At 37.6% G+C, this 21,136-nt stretch overlaps 1 protein-coding gene across 2 annotated transcripts; it reads left to right on the forward strand.

Annotated features, from left to right (window-relative positions):
- Positions 1-1,908: 1,908 nt before the first annotated feature.
- On the forward strand, positions 1,909-9,052 carry LOC112777250 (uncharacterized). Of its 2 annotated transcripts, XM_025821583.3 has the most exons (9): positions 1,909-2,466; positions 2,547-2,681; positions 3,857-3,973; positions 4,311-4,439; positions 5,130-5,306; positions 5,631-5,771; positions 6,913-7,098; positions 8,015-8,086; positions 8,696-9,052. In XM_025821583.3, exons 1-9 carry the CDS (start codon positions 2,371-2,373, stop codon positions 8,852-8,854), a joined length of 1,212 nt encoding a protein of 403 aa, XP_025677368.1. In that variant the 5' UTR covers positions 1,909-2,370; the 3' UTR covers positions 8,855-9,052. The 2 variants fall into 2 exon arrangements, with proteins under 2 accessions (XP_025677368.1, XP_025677369.1); XM_025821584.3 differs by lacking the exon at positions 6,913-7,098.
- Positions 9,053-21,136: the final 12,084 nt, after the last annotated feature.

Raw genomic sequence — 21,136 nt, forward strand, 5'->3', positions numbered from 1 at the left:
TGAATTGAACTTAACATAGACCTCTCTCACACACGTCAAAAACAATGAACCAACTCAAAGGAATCGGAAAAGTTGCATTCCAAAAAATAAAAACGTGCTTGCATTACCACTTCCTACAATGATCCATCTAAACAAACTCAAATTAAAAAAGAATCCATAATTACAAAAACCAGAAAATGGATAGAAAACCTCTACAATTTCAGTTGAAGAAACAAAGCATCGATTTAAAGAAATTATCTAATTTGAGAGAAACGATGAAAATGATCGAAAAACACACTTTTGTATTGAGAAGAAAGAGATGTAGTTGCGATAGACCTGTGACAGTGATGATGATGTCGCGATGGCGTTGTGGACAACGACGATGAGACTTCGATGAGGCTGATGACAGTTTCAAATTTAAAAAAAAGTAAAATGGAAAATTTTGGTTTAGAACAAATATGTCGGGAGTGGATTCTCTCCAGTGAAAAAAAAACTGGATGCTATCTAGTGTTTAATTTGCTTTCTCTCTCCTATTTAATTTTGGTCCTACTTAGAGAATTAAAAGTGAAATATCACACTTTAATCTCTCAAGTGTTTTTTCACTGCAGAGAATCTATTTTTTAAATATGTCATTGTGTCATTATTTGTTCCTTTTTCATCCGTTTTCATCTCATAAGAGAAAAAAAAAAAAACTATACATCACTTCACTTTTTTCATTTTCTCTTAGGGTGTGTTTGTTTGAGGGGAAAATGGGAGGAAAGAAATTGAAAGGAAAAAAATTGGAAGGATTATTTTCTTTTGTTTGGTTAAATGAAAAAGTCAAAGAAAAATAATGAATAGTGTAAAAAATGGGTGGGACCCATTAAAAATTTTTTCCCTCCGACAATGGATGGAAAATAGAAGAAAAATGTATTTTGTATCAATATTTCAATATTATCCTCTATTTTTTAATATATTTTAAAATATTTAAAGATAAAATTATCTTTTCATAACATTATATACTATTTCCTTCTTTCTCATTTTTTTTATTCAAACATATTTAAGGAAAATAAAATTCTACTCAATTTATTTTCTTTCTTTTCTTTCCTTTCTATTTCTTTCTTTTTTATTTTTTTTCCTTCCAACCAAATAAAGTCTTAATTTTCTTTGGTGATCCAAACGGAAGAAAATTTAATTTTCCACCCATTTTCCTTTCTAATGTTTTCTTTTCCCCATATTCCCTTGAACCAGAGTTTTCATCCTTTTGTTTGGTATTCCTTTGCTAGCAAAGGAAGTTTGAAACCAATTTCAAAATACACACTCATTGTCCATACGTCAGAAAAAACTAATGACAGACCCACACTCTATGAAGCACGGATTCTCCTATGGTGCCGGTGTATCCGTGTCGGACACGAATCCGACACTGACACTCGACGAATACTTCAAATGAGCGTGGCGTGTCTTTTTGCGGTGCAGAATTTTGGTGAAGCTGTCACGAATCCGAACGAATCCGACCCGATTTTGTGGTTTTATGGTCCAATTAACTGATTTTTTTTTAAATTTTAAAATAAAAACAAATCAAAATTTAAATTTAAAAATAAAATAATTAATAGAAGCAGAGTTGATGACAATAGTCCAGATCTGAGTGAGGTTTCGTATTTATCTTTAAATGTACCAAACATAGAAGCGGTGGTATATGCGGATAATGGACTTGGAGGAGAAAAAATTGATACATTTTCTATTAGCGAGATGGCAAGAGTAGATTAAAATTTTTTATTTTTTTAATAATTGCATAATTTTTAGACTTTTTAATGCAACTATATTTCCTTTTATATTTACAATATGATATTTTATTAATTTAATATATTATTTAAATTTTAATTCACAACGTATCCTAAACATATCATATTCAATTTTTTATAAAAAAGAACGTCTCGGCATATCCGTGTCGTGTCGTGTCCGTATCGCCTGTCATATAGGTGTTTCCTGGCCCACACTGAACCCTATCAACTACCGAAACCCACGTTCTCCATCGCCCAGGTACTCTCCGTCGGCCATACGGTACCGTAGCCGCCGGACTAGCCTAACCTTTTCATCCCACTTCAATTCTCCCATTGGCGTCGCTCAGGTTAATGTGAGCCATGCTGACGGCCTTTTTTTGCCGGCGCACCTCAACTCCGTTGTGGACTCGCGTTCCTCTTGTCGGAGTCGCGGTCGTTTGATCTCTCCTCGCCGTGTTTCTCTGTTAGCAATCTCTCGCCGTGTTTGACCCAATCAACTCCTCTGGTCTACTCTCTTCAAAAGTGCCACGTGTTCCTTGGCCACCTTAGCCATTGTTTTAGTCTGGCCACCACAGACGTCACCTTATTCTTATATTCGTTATATTTCAAAGGTGGATTAACAGGCACATCAATGGCCGCAGCGCTCATGTCTCCGACTCCTTTCTTTCGCCGCTTCCTCACTCAACGCTCCAAACCAACCATTTCCTGCTGCTCCCATTCCTTCAAGGTTAGTTGTCACTCCATCAAACAAATTTCAGGGATAAGCAAAATTGTTTTCCTTAGGTGTGACCTTTTGTGTGTGTGCAGTTTAAAAGGCAGTACACGAGCGTGATGATAGTGCCTACAGGGATTGGAGCTGCTATTGGTGGTTACGCTGGAGATGCTTTGCCCGTTGCTCGTGCTCTCTCCACCGTCGTTGATTGTCTTATCACTCATCCAAATGTATGTATGTATGTATATGTATTAATGCTGCTGCTACTTTCTTATCACTCATCGCTGCTCCTTTTTAACTCTTTGAGGCTGTATTTGGATTCTGTCTCTAAGACATTGAGAAATGTTAGGGACAACGCTTTTTATCAATGTTACCTAGCACTTTTAGCCAACACTTTATTTTTATATTATTAGAATTTAGGGTCTATTGTTTAGGGTTTATAATTTAGTACTTAGGGTATAGAATGTTGGCCAAAATGTGATAAATTTTGTTGGTCATGTAGCATTGCTCTAGGACAAATATTACGAGCTGCGGAGTAGAGACATTTGGGTGAGGAAACTTAGTAGGCACGTTAGTAGGACTTTTGGCCATTCTTTCTTCAATCTCTGGCTGTACATGGATTCTTGGCATTCAAATGCACTTGTTTTTCTTTTAAATTTTGTTTTCTAGTTAGTATAATAGTTCATAATCCTTTTGAACACATTCTTTATATCTTTGATTGGCGCATAAATAACTGATCATTAATATATACTATGAAGTATGAATTGATTAATTATCGGTATTTTTAAGTTCTATAAAAGATTGTTGTTTCTAGTTTTTCTTCAATATGTGATCATTTGCTATTTATTAATTATTTATTTTAAAGCTGATCTCATTACAAGTTTTTTGTAAATTCTGATATATGAACAACAGAATGGTCTTTAGATAAAAGAAGAGAAGGTGCTAGAGTGAAATACAAGGAGACTTCGAGGGAAAGGTGTGTAGTTAGTAGTAGAATTACAGGGAGGAGAGGCTGGGAGGAATCTTGAACTTCCTGCCATATTTGTATCTTTGTAGATCACCACATTGTTCTGGGATCTACAAAGAAATACATGTATATATATTATACCTTTCGCTACTTAACTCAACCTATCGTATATCGTTAAGAGTTTTCGATACATTTTTCTAAGAAAGATCTTATCATTAAAAAGGCAAAACAGTGAAGTACTGGTATTGCTTGTTTGTGTTAACATATTGAACCAGCATGGATGATATAAATCCTATATTGTTTTTATGTAATTTAAGCATGAATATCACAAAATGGGATGGTTGCATGTTACTATGTTGTTCAGTTATATGATAAATGATTATCATGAAGAAATGGGCAGTTGATTTTCTTGGTTGTTTGATTTTTTAAATTCTGCAGGTTCTTAATGCAGCAATGCTATACTGGCCCATGACAAATACATTATACGTTGAAGGTTATGCGCTTGACCGCTTTGCAGAAGGGTTGTGGGCTTTACAACCTGTTCACCAAAATAGAGTATGGCTCTAATGAGAAGTATCTAGCGAAAGGAGTGGTCTTATAGGAGAGTGAAAGCATGAAATTTGGACCCTCGCACTTTGCACGAATGGTCAAGATTAGAAGATAAAGTTATGTGACTTTCTTAAGTGGTCTTGTGATCTTCTAGTACCCTGCCCATCTGTGCATGGATATACGGCCCAAATTTGCACCTTTAACTCTCCTACCACTCCTCTCAATTATACACCCTCATGGCTATCATGACGAGTGTATCTCATGTAATGTTGCAAACTTTAATGGTTCTCTCTTCATCACACTATTTTTTTTCCTTTGTTTATTTATTTTGGGTGTTAAATAGGTGGGAATAGTTCTTGATGCTGGAATAGAGGAGGACCTTCGACTTCGCCATTTACAAGTAGCTGATGCTGCTAGGGCATCACTTGGATTACCCATCATAGAATATATTGTCACTGACACTCCACTTGAGGTATTCAATTTCATACATTTTCCTATAAAATGTAAACCACCATGCTTTTTCAGACAATTTTCTCTGTGCAACATACAGACCTTTGTCTACAGTAACTGACTGCAGAACTAATGATTCGATTCTTTAATAGAATTGCAATGATTCATTTGATAATTAGAAATTTGATGTCACTGAAGTTATATAAAGCTCATGATGTCCCACACATATACTCCATTTGTCAAATTTGCCTTTGCCATAATCACTTGTGTTGCATTATAATTGGTGAAATTTTCTTCTTGTATCCTACATATTGATAAAGTATGTTATGAAAATTGCAAATTGAAGTTAAGTTGTTAAGTGTAAACATTTCATAAAAGTCATATTGTGCACTAAAAAGATTCTAAAGAAAAAAAAATATTATAGTTGGACCTAACAATGGTAGGTCATGGTAATATATTTTTCAAATAAATGTCTTCTCTGCTGTTTATCTCTCTATTACTCTCTATTTTCAAGATAATATTCTTATAGTTGTATTTATTTTGTTCTCACCTCATGGAATTTGTTGTTTTGAAGTTGGATTAAAAGAATTCTTCATGCATGTCTATAGCATCTAAGATTATGATCTTGCAACAATTTAAAATGCATAACCAAAGTCAGCTTTATAGTTGTCTTCCTATGAGATTCTAGTACTTGATTCGGCAAATTATACAGGTGGAGAAGTGGATTGATCCAGAAACTGGAAAATCAACAGGGAGGATTAGGCACCCTGATTCTTTGATTAGAGCTGTACGGAATTTAGTGAATAGGTCAAAAGTGAATGCCATTGCTGTTGTTGGGCGTTTTCCAGATGATGATACTGATGATGTAGATGACTATCGGCTGGGAATGGTACGGTGCTAATGATTACTGAAATGAAATAACACTTCACTAGATATCGAAGAATATAATTTGATTAAAAGAAAATCATAGGATATCTCACTCTTTAACTTTCTAGGGCCATTGTTCTAAGTTCTCCATTTTTATCATTGTCATCGGTTCTTTGCTATTTGCATTTGATTGATTTTTATGCTAAAAGATTTTCAATCTTTAGATGATCTGAAATTTTTTCTTTAATACCTTTGCTGCTGGAGTATGTTAAGTGTTCCAGGAACGATTCTTATCCCATTCATTCCTTGCTTACTTACATTTTCTTCCTCCACCTGAACTTCACAGGGAGTAGACCTTTTGGCAGGAGTTGAGGCAGTTATAAGCCATCTAGTGGTAAAGGAGTTCAAAATTCCCTGTGCTCATGCTCCTGCTATGTCTCCACTTACCATGAGTTTGTCTCTTAGTCCAAAATCAGCAGCAGAGGAGGTTGGTAAACTCTGGATAGCAAACAACTTTATTTTTGGCGGTTCAATGACACTAGAATTTGGTAACTGATTGCAAGTATGCAACCATCTACCTTTGGTGGTCCAAGTAGAGTTTATCAAATTTGAATTTTGCTTAACGTAGCTTCATTTTCTTTTTCAAAATTAATTTAATAAGCATCAGGTAGAAGAAGTAAACAAAAAAATAAAAAAAAATAAAAGTGATCCTGGTAAAAACTAGTTTGGTCTAAATGCCATATTTTCTTTTTTCTTATGCATTCTGTGGATATTGTGTCATGATAACAACTTCCATAAAAATATGTATGCATATTTTGTCAAAATCAATATATCCTATGAATGTGGTGATCTAGGGACTTTCCACTAAAGTTAGCTGTTATTCTACTGCAGCATGTAACCTATTTCCTGCATGGGAATTCAAAAGGATGAGACTAGCATATTGACTTTTGTATTTACACCTGTATTCTTCTTTATTGAAATATCCACCATATCATTCATGTGCACATTCTGGATTGTGATGAAAAGGCTACAGTGTTTCAGAAGGTAGGATCTTAGAAACATCTCAGTTAGCCATTGTGTTCATTGATGCCATGTTTGCAGGTTTGTACAATTTGGAAAAATTTTCTAGCAATTTATGATCAATATATTTCCACCCGTTTCATTGATTCATGCTGATTTTTGCATACCTTAGCAAATAGATATTGTTGTAATTAACTAATTAAGTATTAGTGTCTTAAGTTAGTTGCATAGACCATTAGCATCTAAATTAGATCCAAACACGTCTTATGTTGTTGACATCTATATGTTGTGTTCACTAAACTATTTCCCTTACCTGGTTAGGAGAATATGATTTTTAGTTTAGTAGTGAAAATTTCATTTCCTTTTGTTAAGGTCTAATTTGTTTGGAGCAAAATTGAGAGGAGCATTTTAAGTGTTTGCTCTTATAATTGAAATCATTTAGATGCAACCTGTATGGATTGACTATGGAAATTGTTGAGTGGATACAATTGCAAAATTTTATTTATCTAGTTGGCGCGAACTTGGTTTATTAATGTGTTATTGCAGTAAAAATTATTTCTCGTTTCTTTGCATTTTGGTTGGGTAGATAACTTATCCATGTCTAATAGATTGGCTACACCTTCTTGCCATGTGTACTTGCTGGCTTAAGTAATGCTCCTCAATACTTGGTTAACCCCTCTGAATCTACGGAGAGGAATTTCATATCTGTGAGCGATGTCGATTCTGTGATCCTTCCCAGAGATGCTTGTGGAGGTGATGGAACTCTGGCTTTTGCAAGAAGTGAAAAAAATAAGGTATAATTTCAAACATATAAGTAGGGGTGCACAGACCCGGCTCGGCCCGAAGGCCCGGTCCGGTCCCGAACACTTTAGGGACTAATTTGGTGTGATTTCATCGGGTTTAGGGTCGGGTACGGGTCTCAAAAATAGACCCGGTCATTATTTCGGGTCGGGTCTGGGCCATAGCTCGGGTCACCCGAAGTCGGCCCGGTGGCCCGGTCATCATACACAATTAATATTTTGTGTTATTAGTGATGGATCATGATTATTCTTATGTGGAATTTAAGTATTGTAAACCTTAATATTTTGTGTTATTAATCATTATAAGACTATAAGTTAATGTTTTATGTTTAGAATGCATAAGACTTTAGACTAATACATAAGATTATGTTATTTGTATTGATTTAAATATTTGGTATTATTAGACAATATTAGTATTGATTGTGGTTATACTTTAGTATTGATTGTGGTTATGCTTTAATTTTGAAGAATGGTTAGTTTTTGTTATATTTTTCTAAGTGAATTTTACCATGTTAACCAATGGTTGGAGTCTTGGAAATTTGGATATTTTTACATGCTAGCTTACAAGAAGGTATCAACGTAATGTAATGTTAACGACCTGGTTTTCACCCGGTATAATTATGGCCCGAAAGTGTATTGGTTTCATCGGGTCTAAAACCGGGTTCGGGTCTAATAAATAGACCCGGTGTATACTTCGGGCCGGGTCTGGGTCACATCAAACCCGGCTTCACCCGGCCCATGTGCACCCCTACATATAAGCATTTGGTTTTCGGAAAAAAGCAATGAATTTTATTTACAAGAAACAACGATTATTGCCTGATAACTTTTTTATCTTTCTTTTGCTCAAAGTTGTCTAACCAGCAATTTCTGTTACAATGTTGTTTCGACATGACAGTATTTTTTCTTGCAGCCTCTGATGATTACAGTGGAAGAAAATGATACTGTTCTCAATGATACTGCAGATAAACTTGGTTTTGAAACGGTACAGTTTTTTCTTTTGTTTTGTGCATCTAATACTTTATCCACTTGAATTAATATTCTCAAGAAATGAATTTGCTGAAATATTTGCAATCTTTTTGAGTTAAAAAAAATGGTGGAAATGCTAGACAAATGATATATATGGATAAACTAGTAAATAATATAATACTACCTCATGTTCATAATATCAGTTACTTTGGTTATTTGCATGCTAATTAGAAATCCAAAATCAATAATACAATACCTTTATTAATGTACTTACTACTTAACAATAATGCTCAATGAACATTACATTAAATTGTGAGGATTACGAATATTAAACCAAAAAGAATTCTTTAAAGTGTTTGGTTTGGTTTGTATTTTTATTTTTAGTGTCTTATTTATAAGATTTATGAAGGAAAAATGAAAATAAAAGCACTTTTATTATTTTCACTGCTTTTATTCCCCCCCCCCCCCCCCTTCTTTCAAAATTCGAAAAACAAGGAAGAATAAAAATGGAAACAAAAAATGTTTTCTCAAACCAAATTGTCTTTTCCTTTTAGAGGTGATGCTTATACCATGTGCAATGAAATGAAACTGTGTTGGTTAATGAAATTGTTGTTTCTTCTTTCAGCTGCAAGTCTCAAATTATTGGGAGGCCATTGGAGTTGTTGCTTCTCACAAGGCAGGGATCAATCCCTTCTCGCTTAGACGAAACAAAATTCCTAACATTGGGTGTGCTTCTATGCATCTCAATGGTCACTCCGTTTCAAGAGAAAGAGCTATCTCTTAGGTTTTTTTTTTCCCTACTATGTAAATCACGAGCCAAGTCTATAAAAATTTATGTTATGTTGGTCTTATTTTGAATTTATTTATCGTGCTCTGCCAAAAAAAATTTATAAGTTTTTTTTCAAATGAATTTCAACATATACACGAACAATCAAAACGTTATGTCATCTGAGTGCGAAAGGTCATGACTGAGTTAGCTAAACATGTTATATTGTCAATGTCTAGTGTTAAAAAATACATATTTGCATAAATGTTCTTACTTACAGTCTCTTTCAAGAGTCACCATTGCACCAACCTTCAAGGAAGTTAGAAATACTTGATTTGGTGCATTGTGATGTTTGTGGCCCAATGAAGACTGTTCTGTGCCATGGTGCTGAAGTTTGATTTTTTAAGCAAGTGCTGAAATGAGTTAGCTATGCGGGAAATCCGACGCGTGGAGGCGTTGCTGCTGGAAGAGGAAACAGCAACTGAGTTGAAGCAGGGGTTGCAGTAAGTTGTCGGATGGAGAAGGTGTAATTATGTTGCAGAATGGCACAATTAGTATGTAGTAATTTTTAATTTTGGTTACAATTGGGTTGGTCCTTTTGTTGGGGTTGCGCTTTTTTGGTATAAAGATGGGCTCTGATGGATAGAAGGATTTTTAAGGTGGTAGAGGAGCAAGAGCAAGTCGAGCAGACGAGTATTCGACAATGAATGACGACCTCGCGGGACACCTTCATAAATGCAAATTTATTTCCTTTTTCGACATTTTACCTTCTATGCACAATTCAAAATAACTATATCTCATCTCTTATTATATGTTCTCACATTATTAACTTTATTTTTCATTAAAAAGATAGCAAAAATGCTCTTTTTTTTTTTTTTTTTTTTATCAAAAACACAATAAATATACACAATTCTTGCTTTATCGTAACATTACTACGATTCATACTATCAAATGTTTTTCATGGTAGTAATGCAATGAAATTTCTTTTCTTCTAAATATTCATGACAAGGTAGTCTATACCTTACCATTAGTTATTTGTCTCTTATTTGTTTTCTTAACACTTAATGGCATATCAAAATCTACCATGCACATTTCAAACATTAAATACATTACACGTCTCAAATTTTCAGCCGCTATTTATACATTCAATTTTCAAACCATTTTTTTTGTTTTTTTGGTTCTCAACCTTCTTTTTGATAGGATCCACAAAAATCCAACAAGTGAAATCTTCATAAAATTAGTTCAATAAACCTAAAATCCACTTTTATGGCCAAAAGAACCCATTGCAACAAAAAAGTCCAACCCAACCACCTAATCACCATTAACAGATTAGCTAATTAGTACAATTATTAATGTTTGTAAAGACTTATATTTTAATTTTAAGACATTATTTTAATTTTATTCATATATTTTTTTTAGTTATGATTAGGTTAATCGAGTGAATCAGTAACTCATCAATTAAACCAGCGATCCGGTGATTCGGTCATATAACCAAATTAATTATAAGTTCGATTCTAATAACTATGGCACAAACTACAAGAAGTCAACTTCCTGTCTACGCGTGGAGCACCAACCATTTCCTCCATCGAGTAATTCCACCTCATTATAGCACATGCTGAATATTTAAGCCTTCAGCACACTAGCATTGACCCTTTAACATTCATTGATCACGTTTCCAGAAAATTGTGGTTTATACTTTGAAGACCAAGACCAAATTGTGTGTATTGAGAAACGAGGAAAAGGTTAAAATGCATTCCTACCGACAATGACAAAGAATATTTGGGTCTATTTGATGGTTATTGCAGAGTATGAAATCCAACGTGAAAGAACTTCACCAAAGACTCCTTGATTGAATGGTTTTAAAGAAAATCTCATGTCCTGGTCTTGTTCAAACGGTGATGTTAAAGGTTTTAATGAACTAAAGAAAAAAGTTGAAGAGTAAACGTTGACAGAAAAATGGAATCTTCTCATTTCTAAAAAATTAGAGTGAAAAACTGAACTGTTAATTAGGTGCTCACATTGGTGGAGCTTTTCATAGGCAATGGGGGGTCATGGCCCCAAATAATTTTTAAAAGAATGAGTAATTCCATTATATAGATAATGATTAGCTCATTTGGTTGAAAGCTTTTATTGAAAACTAAGTTACAAGTTCAACACTCACATAACCCATTTGTTCCGTCCAGAATATGCCTCCGAGGTATGATCGGTGTAACGACTGAGATACGACTCGGAAGCGCTCTCCTGTGAACCTTAGCCTCGGTGTGGACCCTGCAAAAAAGGACTCCGACGCTCAAGTCAGTTGCCAGAATAATAAGCTCACAAAAAATAACGTTTAAGAAGATAAGGGGTGAAGAATAAAGTAGTAGGTAGAGATTGTGTTCCTCTTTAGGCGAGTTAAGTTCGCCTGATTAAATAGGCTGTGCCCTGAGTACGGTTTGAGTTGGAAGTTACGTTATCCCCAGATCTCGGCCTCATTTGAATTACTGGATTTATTCTCGGTTATGCAGTTTTGGTTGCCGAAGATAATGGGAGATATTGCCGAGGATATCGGTTAGGTACACAGCCCCCAAGCTCGGCATGAGGAACATGTTGGGCTTTTCTATATCCTCGGCAATGTTGGTGTTTTTTGTGTAGATGTATTGCCTGGGTAGCCCCCAAGCTTAACGTGTTGCTCATGCTAAGTTGCTTTGGGCCTGAGTGAATGGGCTTTATGTTTTGTATTGTTTTTTATTTATTTTTTGTTGAAGGCGGGAAGTTTGGGAAACGCCAGTTATGTTTAATGGGGAAGTGGGAAGGTTACGTGGAGTAACGTGTCGAAGTAACTCCTTGTCTCCGTATCCGTTAGGCTCCTGCAAGTTTGGCTTTTGAGTGTCAACATGAGTAAGAAAGGTAACTTCTTTTCGTCTTTCTTTTGTCTGTAGCGTTACTGTTGGCAGTTTGTTGGCATGGGTAAGAAGGGGGTTGAGGTTGATGAAAATGATCCTTACGGCTGGGTTGACAGTGATGTCAAGGCCCGGGCTTCAGTTTTCAGTGGTTATGATATGTTGTCTCAGTTGAATAATGCGCGGTGGGTTAGGGGTGGGGATAGCTTGAGGGTTAGGTTCTTGCCCTGCGAGAAGAGTGATAGGGTGTGTGAGAAGAGGAGTGATTGGTCGTACTTTTACATGTATACCTGTTTGTTGACGGAATTAGGTGTTCGCTTTCCCTTTACTGACTTCGAATGTGGCATATTATCATTGCTCAATTGCGCTCCCACACAGCTCCACCCTAATTCGTGGGCATTTGTCCGTGCATTTGAATGTCTGATGGAGTATCTAGGGTGTTATCCGTCTCTGGGGGTTTTCTTTTCGCTATTTCAAGCGAAAGGTGTTTGGAAGGGAGGTTGGGTGAACTTGAGTAGTCACCCTGGACGGGCTATCTTCAGTTTGTACAAGTCTTCTTTTAAAGACTTTAAAGAGTTTTTTGTGAAAGTTCAGATATGTGAGGAGTGCTATCCGTTTTATCTTGATGCTATGATGGAAGAAAGATTTCCGATTTACTGGTCCCCTGAGCCTCGGCAGGTTTTAGAGTGTGAGGAGAGGGTAAAAAGTGAGGACTATGTCATTGGTTTCCTGATGTCTGCCATGTCATCTTCCGAGCTGTTGTCTATTCAGTCTCTACTGAGGCTTGAGGGGGATAGGGAGGCGTTAGAAGAATATTTGGGTATGTTTTTTGTAAAAGTTAGCCGTGTATAATATTTTCAGCAGTTTATTTGATTTGGTTTGGTTTGTTTTTGTCAGGTGAAAAGGCTTCAACCCTAACTACTGCTAATTTGAAGGCTTTCGTTTCGAAGGCTAGGAAGAAGGAAAAAGAAGGTTCGTCGACGAATGTAGGAAAAGAGGGTGGGGGTTCTGTTGGTCAGGAAGCTCCTCTTAAGAGAAAGAGGGGTGGAGGGGCTGCAAAGGTGGTTGATCTGACTGGGGCAAAGGAAGATAACGCTGTGTTTACGGCGGAGGAGATTGAGGCTTCCTACCAGAGCCAACTTGTCCTTCATGGTTATAAGGATGGCCCGAGTAATTCGATATGGTCGGCCTCATTTCCCTTCATGGCGGTGGCTGATGAGTTCGCGCAGGTTGATGCTGATGTGAAGACGATCCATGATGCTGGGAAGATAGGAGTCGCACGTTATCTGCAGGTTTGACTTTATCTTAGCTTGTCCGTTTTAGTGTTTTTGAGTATTGGTTGATTAGATCTATTGTTGTAGGTTATGGGTGCTCGTTTGCTGTCGATTGGCCGTACCTCTGAACTAGATGCCATATTGGATGCAGATAATCTGGCTGCTGTGAAGAAGCTTAAAGATTCGTTGCAGGAGAGGGACTCGAGGATTGAGAAGTTAAGGGCTGAGGTAAGGAATGTGAAGAAGGCATCTGAAGTCGAAGTTGTTAAGCTGAAGGGTGATTTAGAGGCGAATGTTGCCGAGCTTGTGGGGTTGAAAGCGAGAGTTGCCGAGCTTGAAGAGGAGGTTTTGACTGCTTTTACTCTGGGTTTTGATCGGGCGGTTGCTCAGATTGGTGTCGTCGCCCCGGATGCTGATGTGAATTTATTGGACGTGACAAAAATTGTGAGTGATGGTCGTTTGGTGGATGATGGTACTCTGCCTGAGAATCAGGGTGATAGTGAGTCGGTGGAGAAAGGAGCAGACTAGAAAACTGCTTTGTAATTTATTTTGTTGAATTTTGAGGTAGGTATTTTGTACCCGCTTAAGGGGTTTGGTATTTTGATTGTAGATGTGCGCACATTGTTTTGGGATTGACACTTTTAGCGTGGTATTTATGATAATGTTGATATTCTGATTAGGAAACATGTGTTTGACTATTATAGTACATGAATGATATGGGGTGGGGGACCTCATTAAAACCTCTCCAAGAAAAAACCCTTGTTTTCGGGAAAAAACCTTGTGAGTAGGAAAAAGAGTGTCTCCCCGTTTCCATATCTGTTTATGAAAAATATGATCGTAGAGATGATACATTCCATATTCCAGGGACGTCGTTCCCTTGTAGTGTTTGAAGTTTGTATGCTCCTTTGCCGAGCACTCTTGTTATTCTGTAAGGACCTTCCCATGTTGCGGCGAGCTTTCCATGTGTTTGTGGTTTCCTCGCCTCCTCTGTTCGTCTTAGGACGAGGTCCTGTTCTACGAAGGACCTGAGTTTGACTTTCTTGTTGTATTTCTTTCTTATTATGCTTTGCATTGCCTTGTGTCTTATCTCGGCCTTGTGTCTGTCTTCCTCTATTGTGTCTAGCTCCATTTGTCTGGCTTTATCATTGTTTGTTGCCGAGGTTGTTGTTGTTGTTCTTGCCGATGTTAGGGCGACCTCGACTGGAATCATTGCGTCGGCGCCATAAACGAGTCGGTAAGGTGTTTCCTTGGTGGTTGTTTGTGTTGTTGTGTTGTAACCCCATAGTATTTCTGGGATCAGCTCTGCCCATTCTCCTTTGGCTTCGCCGAGTTTTTTCTTGAGTGCCATAAGAATTATCTTATTAGCTGCTTCGGCAAGTCCGTTTGTTTGTGGGTGTTCTACTGATGAGAAATGATGCTTGATCTCGAAACCCTGCAAAAATCCTGCCAAGCTTTGATCGGTGAACTGCCGACCATTGTCAGTTATAATGGCATGTGGTATACCGAAACGACAAATGATGTTTTTCCACAGAAAAGCTCGGACTTTGTCGGCTCCTATTTTAGCTAGTGGTATGGCTTCTATCCATTTCGAAAAATAATCAATTGCTACAAGTAAATATTTTACCTGTCCTGGAGCTTTGGGGAATGGGCCAAGAATGTCAAGCCCCCATTTATAAAACGGCCAGCTTACCTCCGAGGTGTGCAGGTTCTCGGCTGGGTTGTGAGTTAATGGTCCATGCTTTTGGCATCTGTCACATCTTTTCACTTTTTCGACACAATCGTTCTTCATTGTTGGCCAATAATAGCCTGCTCTGGCGACTTTCGATGCCAGGCTGATCCCACCTATATGGTTGCCGCACACTCCTTCATGGGTTTCATCCATGGCCAGCTTAGCTTCGTCCGTGCTTAGACATCTCAGTAGTGGTTGGGAGAATCCTCTTTTGTATAACTCGGTTCCAATCAGTGTGAAAGATGCTGCTCGCCTTTTAAAGGTTCGTTCGTCTTTTATGGTTGTTGGTATGGTTCCTGTTTGTAGAAATTGCTTGTATGGTGTTCGCCAGTCTTGTTCCTGTGTGATAGAAAAGATTGTTTTGCCAAAACTTGGTTCTGCAAGGGTTAGCTGAGATATGACGGAATCATGCATATTTTTCCTGGTTGTTGCTAGTTTTGATAAAGCATCTGCTCGGGTGTTTTGTTCCCGAGCTATGTGTGTGATTTGTATGGAAGTAAAATGAGATATGAGTTCCCTTACCAACGCGTGATATTTTTCTAGCAGTTGGTCTTTTACCTGAAAGTTCCCGGTTACCTGTTGTACTACCAGTTGTGAGTCGCAGTATATTTGTAGGTGTGTTATGTTTAGGGATTGTGCGAGTTGGAGGCCGGCTAGTAGGGCTTCGTACTCGACTTGATTGTTGCTTGTTTGAAATAAGAATTTGATTGACTGCTCTGTTTGGAGGTCCGAGCTGTTTGTCAAGTACACTCCTGCTCCCGATCCTTCTGAGTTTGAGGCTCCATCTACATAGAGCTCCCATGTGTGTGCGTGATCCTCCTGCTCTGTTAACTCGGCTACAAAATCTGCTAAAAACTGTGCCTTCAACGTTGTCCTCGGCTCGTATACTATGTCAAATTCAGATAATTCTATAGACCATTTGGTTAGTCGTCCTGAGACCTCGGGTCGAGTGAGAATTTGTCGCAAGGGTTGATTTGTTCTGACGATGACCTTGTTGCTCTGGAAGTACTGTCTTAATCTTCTTGCTGTGAGTATAAGTGCATATGCCAGCTTCTCCATTGGTGGATATCTGAGCTCGGCATTTTGCAATGTTTTACTGACGAAGTAGACTGGTTCCTGCTTATCCTCTATCTCTGTGACGAGTACTAAACTGATGGCTTTTGGTGAGACTGACAAGTATAATAGTAGTGGCTTTTCGTGATTTGGCTTTTGTAAGGTCGGAGGGGACGAGATTATGGCCTTTAATTTCTGAAAAGCAGTTTCACACTCTGTGTTCCAGTTGAACTTTGTTTGTTTCTTCAGTATGTTGAAGAAATGTTGGGAATGTGTTGATACATTTGGTAGGAATCGGGAGAGTGCGGCCAGCCTTCCATTTAGTATCTGGACTTCCTTTATTGTTCGGGGAGGTCTCATGTTAATGATCGCTTCACACTTCTCCGGGTTTGCCTCGATGCCTCTTGACGTCAGCATGAAGCCTAGGAACTTTCCACCCTTCACCCCGAAAGCGCACTTGTCCGGGTTGAGTCGCATGTTATGTTTCCTCAGCTGACCGAACACTTCTTCTAGGTCGGTATCATGGGTGGTTTCTTTTTGGGTTTTGACGACCATGTCGTCAACATATACCTCTAGATTTCTCCCTATTTGTTTGCTGAAGACTTTGTCCATGAGGCGTTGATAGGTAGCCCCTGCATTCTTGAGGCCAAAAGGCATAACAGTATAACAGTAATTTCCTAGTTCAGTTATGAAAGCTGTTTTATCCTTATCTTTTGGATGCATTAATATTTGATTGTAACCAGAATATGCATCTAAAAAACTTAAAATAGGATATCCTGATGCATTGTCTACCAATTTATCTATGCATGGGAGTGGATAGGCATCCTTGGGGCATGCTTTGTTTAGGTTAGTGAAATCTACACACATGCGCCACTTACCTGAGGCCTTTCTTACCATAACTACGTTTGATAACCATGTAGTGAATCGGAGCTCTTCTATGAATTCTGCTTGGAGGAGCTTCTGTGTTTCCTCAAGGCATGCTGCACGCTTCTCGTCTCCCATGTTTCTTTTCTTCTGGGAGACGGGTCGTGCATTCGGATTGATTTGCAGCTTGTGGCAGATGAGGTTTGGATCTATGCCGGGCATATCTGCTGGTGTCCAAGCGAACAGGTCGGCATTTCGCCGAAGTAGGCTTGTTATCTTTTGTTTTGTTCCTGAAAGGAGGGAAGAACTGATGTGAGTGTAATGGTTAACATTGTTATCTAATTGTACCTTTTCTAGTTCGTCTGTTGGTGTTGGTTTGTCATGGAGATCTCCTCGTGGATCGAGCTCGGCAACGCCCGATATGTTGGCGATGTTGTATGTGCCTTTGGTTGGTTCGGGGTTTGGTCGGGTATCTGTCCTGATCTTTAAGCTCTCATTGTAACATCGGCGAGCTTCAATGTGGTCGGAGTGTATGGTGGCTATCTGCTCCTCCTGTACCTGAAATTTGACACATAGGTGCAGTGTGGAAACGATGGCGCCAAAAGAGTTTAAAAAGGGTCTACCCAAAATAATATTGTATGGGCTAATGCAATCTACTACGAGGAACTGCACGTCCTTAGTTTTGCTCATTGGATGTTCGCCTAAGGTCGTCTTTAACCAGATGCTGCCGAGGATTGACACTCGTTCCCCTGAGAATCCGACCAGCTCTCCTGAAGAGGGTAGAAGGGATCGTTCGCTGAGTTTCATTTTCTTGAAGGTTGAATAAAAAAGGACGTCGGCGCTACTGCCGGGGTCGAGGAGGGCTTTTCTAACGAGGAGGTCCCCTGCTTGGATAGAGATTACGACGGGGTCATCCAGATTATCGGAGTGGGTTTGACAGTCTGTTTGTTTGAAATATATGTTAGGTATATTCGGATTGGCCGTCGATATCTCGGTCGTTCGCTGCAGTGTTAGCATATCCCTGTATCGTCGTTTTCGCGCCGAACTAGTGTTGCCTCCACTTGCGAACCCCCCAGAGATGCAGTTGATGACCCCCCTCGTTGGTGGGGGTAGGGTTCTGGTTTTATCCAAGGTCGGCTGCTTTCGCTCCTGGTGCCGATTATCAGGGTCGTCGGAGGTACCCCTTGCTTTGCCGCTGATGTATTTGTCTAGGTGTCCCTGTCTCGCTAGTCTTTCCAGGAGGTCCTTTGCGACCACGCATTCGTCGGTTGTGTGGCCGAACTTCTGGTGAAAAGCGCAGTATTTGGACTTGTCCACATAGCGCTGGTCCTGATATGAGCCGGCTCTGCTCGGCGGCTTTATCAACTTGTTATGTAGTATCTCCTTAATGATGTCTTCCCTCTTGGTGTTGAATCTGGTGTAGGAGTCGTATTTGGGTGTCAGCCTGAAGGGCTTCTTTGAATCTCTGGTGTTTGTCCTATCTTCGTCTCTTTTGTTCGGCTGCCTCTCACCCTTCCGAGTTTCTCGTAGTTCCTCTATCTCGATTTGTCTGGTCGCTTTCTCCCGAAACTCCTCTAGTGTTCTCGGCTTTGCAACCGCAATTGCTTCTTGAAATTTTCCTGGGCGCAGGCCACTCTTTATGGCGTGTAATTGAACTTCTGGGTTAAGGTCGGGGATCTCCATGGCTGCCGTTGTGAAGCGAGTCATATAGTCCCGCAGGCTCTCGTGCGGTCCTTGTCTGATGGTACTGAGATAGTCTGAGTCTCTTACATAAATCTTGGAAGCCGCGAACTGATTGATGAAGAGTTTGGAGAAGTCGTCGAAACTTGTTATTGAACCTGCAGGCAAATTGGAAAACCACAACAGCGCAGCACCGTCTAAAAAGGTGGGGAAAGAACGACATAATATGGGATCGGAATCGCTATTGAGGAACATCATGGACTCAAATTTGGTCACATGAATCTTAGGATCTCCGATCCCTTTGTAAGGTACCAGTGTCATAGGAAGCGTGAAGTTCTGAGGCATTTTGAAACTCATGATTTCCTCAGAGAAGGGGTTAGCTCGTCTCCTTCCGGTCTTCGGGGTTTTCTCCTCTGTTTTGTCATTGGATTCTGACTGGTGTTCGTTTTGCTGATCAGTGTTCACTTCCTTGTCGACATTTTTCCTTTCACCTTTGTTTTGCAAGGTCGCCAATAGTTCGGCCATTCGCTGATTCTCTGCCAGTAGTGCCGCGTTCGCAGCGACGAGGTCGAGACCAGCTTGTTGATGGGTGCCCGATTGGTCCGTCATGCTTCAGTTCCTGAAAAAATAAGGTAGAGCACAAGGTATGTGTGGGTTATATTCTAAAGTGAAGAAAAAATCGGGCCCCACGGTGGGCGCCAATTGTTCCGTCCAGAATATGCCTCCGAGGTATGATCGGTGTAACGACTGAGATACGACTCGGAAGCGCTCTCCTGTGAACCTTAGCCTCGGTGTGGACCCTGCAAAAAAGGACTCCGACGCTCAAGTCAGTTGCCAGAATAATAAGCTCACAAAAAATAACGTTTAAGAAGATAAGGGGTGAAGAATAAAGTAGTAGGTAGAGATTGTGTTCCTCTTTAGGCGAGTTAAGTTCGCCTGATTAAATAGGCTGTGCCCTGAGTACGGTTTGAGTTGGAAGTTACGTTATCCCCAGATCTCGGCCTCATTTGAATTACTGGATTTATTCTCGGTTATGCAGTTTTGGTTGCCGAAGATAATGGGAGATATTGCCGAGGATATCGGTTAGGTACACCATTCATTCACATTTTTTTGGTTTTTCTTCTCCTGAGTGCTCGTTTCGATCTAAAGACTTTATGGTTCAATTTTATTTGGCACACATCTTTTTTTCTTCTTCTGAATGCCAGTTTCAAAATAGGAGTTTTACGACTAAGTGTGTGTTTGAATTACAGGAAAGTTTGCATAGAATTAATTTTGCAAACTTGATTTTGATGAAAAGTAAGTTTGTGTTAACGTGATTTATGTTTGGCAATCTTTATATTAAAATGGATTATAGTAAAATAAATGTTGTTTGGATTATGCTACTCAAAATCACTTTTAGAAGAAAAATTACTAAAAAAGACATCAATTTAAATAATTTTTTATATTATCCTATCATTTTACTTTAGATATTTGAATAGATCTTAGTAATTCATTTTATAATAAAAATATTTATCATATAAATAAACATTATTATTTTATAATAATAAAATAATATATATCTTTGAAAAAAAATACAATAAAAAATAAAATTATAAAAGAGAATACATACTATACATTCTATAATGTTAAACAAAAAGAAAATGTTCTATAATCTTTTTAGTACGTTATTACTCTTTACTTTATATCATTTTGGAATATACATTTTTATTATTCATGACTCTTTTGTTACTTATAATTAGTATATAATAAAAACTAAAATAAAATACAGTAAAAAATACAATAAAAATAAAAAAAATAAAAAATTATATAATAACTACAACCAACAACATGTATCATATGAACAAAAAAAATTACAATAAAAAGTAGATAAAATTCATATGAATAAAATAAAATTAAAAATTAAAAATTTTATACACAACATAAATATAGTACAATAAAGAATAGAAAAAAAGAATTTATATAAACAAAAAATAATAAAAATATCATAAAAATTAATAAAAATAAGAATTTATATCAACAATAGTTGTCATATGAATAAAAAAGTACAATAAAAATATAATAGAACACTAAAAAAATAATATAAAAAAATTTATCGTATAAATAAAAAATACAATAAAAATATAAAAATCAAAATATGAAAGACAGTACTAAAAATAATAAAAAAAAAATTAAATTTTTTACCTTGGCAGTGATTAAAACAGATCTGAAAAATTTTGAAAAATTTTGATAGAAAAAAAAATTCAAAACAAAGAATATACACAATAAATGAACAAAGAACTACTGTGAAAGTTATGGTTACTTACATCTTTTTTATAGAAGAGAATGGAGGGTAGGGTTGGTAGAAAAGGAATAAATTTTTCACTTAATTCCTTTAACGGTAATCAACTTTCTCAACGTGAAGGCAGAAGCTAGAAATTTTAGCTTCACGTGCGTACGTTCAAAGGTAAAAGCACTTCTGGGTTGCTTCTGGGTTGTTCCAACAAATTGCCAAACATAAAAATGGGACGTTCAAGACACTCAAACGGACTTCTCTCTTCTTCAATGTGAACCCAAACACACCCTAATTAGTTGAGGAAATACTAATAGTCATTTATAACTTTTAAACTAATTGAGAAATCAGCTTTGTACATAACATTAATTAGTCATTTACTTAATAGTCTTTTAGTTTAAACTTAGTAAGTTCGACTAATAGACTTTTTTTAATTGTCTAATTTTTTTATCAATTTAATTTAATATTATTTTATGTTTTATTTTTTAAAAATTAATTTTTTTACACAAAAATTAAGATATTCAATCATTATTGATACTATTATATCCA

The sequence above is a fragment of the Arachis hypogaea genome, chromosome 19 (assembly GCF_003086295.3).
Source record: "Arachis hypogaea cultivar Tifrunner chromosome 19, arahy.Tifrunner.gnm2.J5K5, whole genome shotgun sequence".
In the NCBI taxonomy this organism is placed as follows: domain Eukaryota; kingdom Viridiplantae; phylum Streptophyta; class Magnoliopsida; order Fabales; family Fabaceae; genus Arachis; species Arachis hypogaea.

What these genes read in the sequence shown, in the direction of transcription:
- LOC112777250 (XM_025821583.3), top strand. Translation starts at nt 2,371, where the DNA reads ATGGCCGCAGCGCTCATGTCTCCGACTCCTTTCTTTCGCCGCTTCCTC. An exon ending in ATGACTATCGGCTGGGAATG is followed by an intron (nt 5,307 to 5,630) that starts GTACGGTGCTAA and finishes TGAACTTCACAG; the next exon opens with GGAGTAGACCTTTTGGCAGG. An exon ending in ATAAACTTGGTTTTGAAACG is followed by an intron (nt 8,087 to 8,695) that starts GTACAGTTTTTT and finishes TTCTTCTTTCAG; the next exon opens with CTGCAAGTCTCAAATTATTG.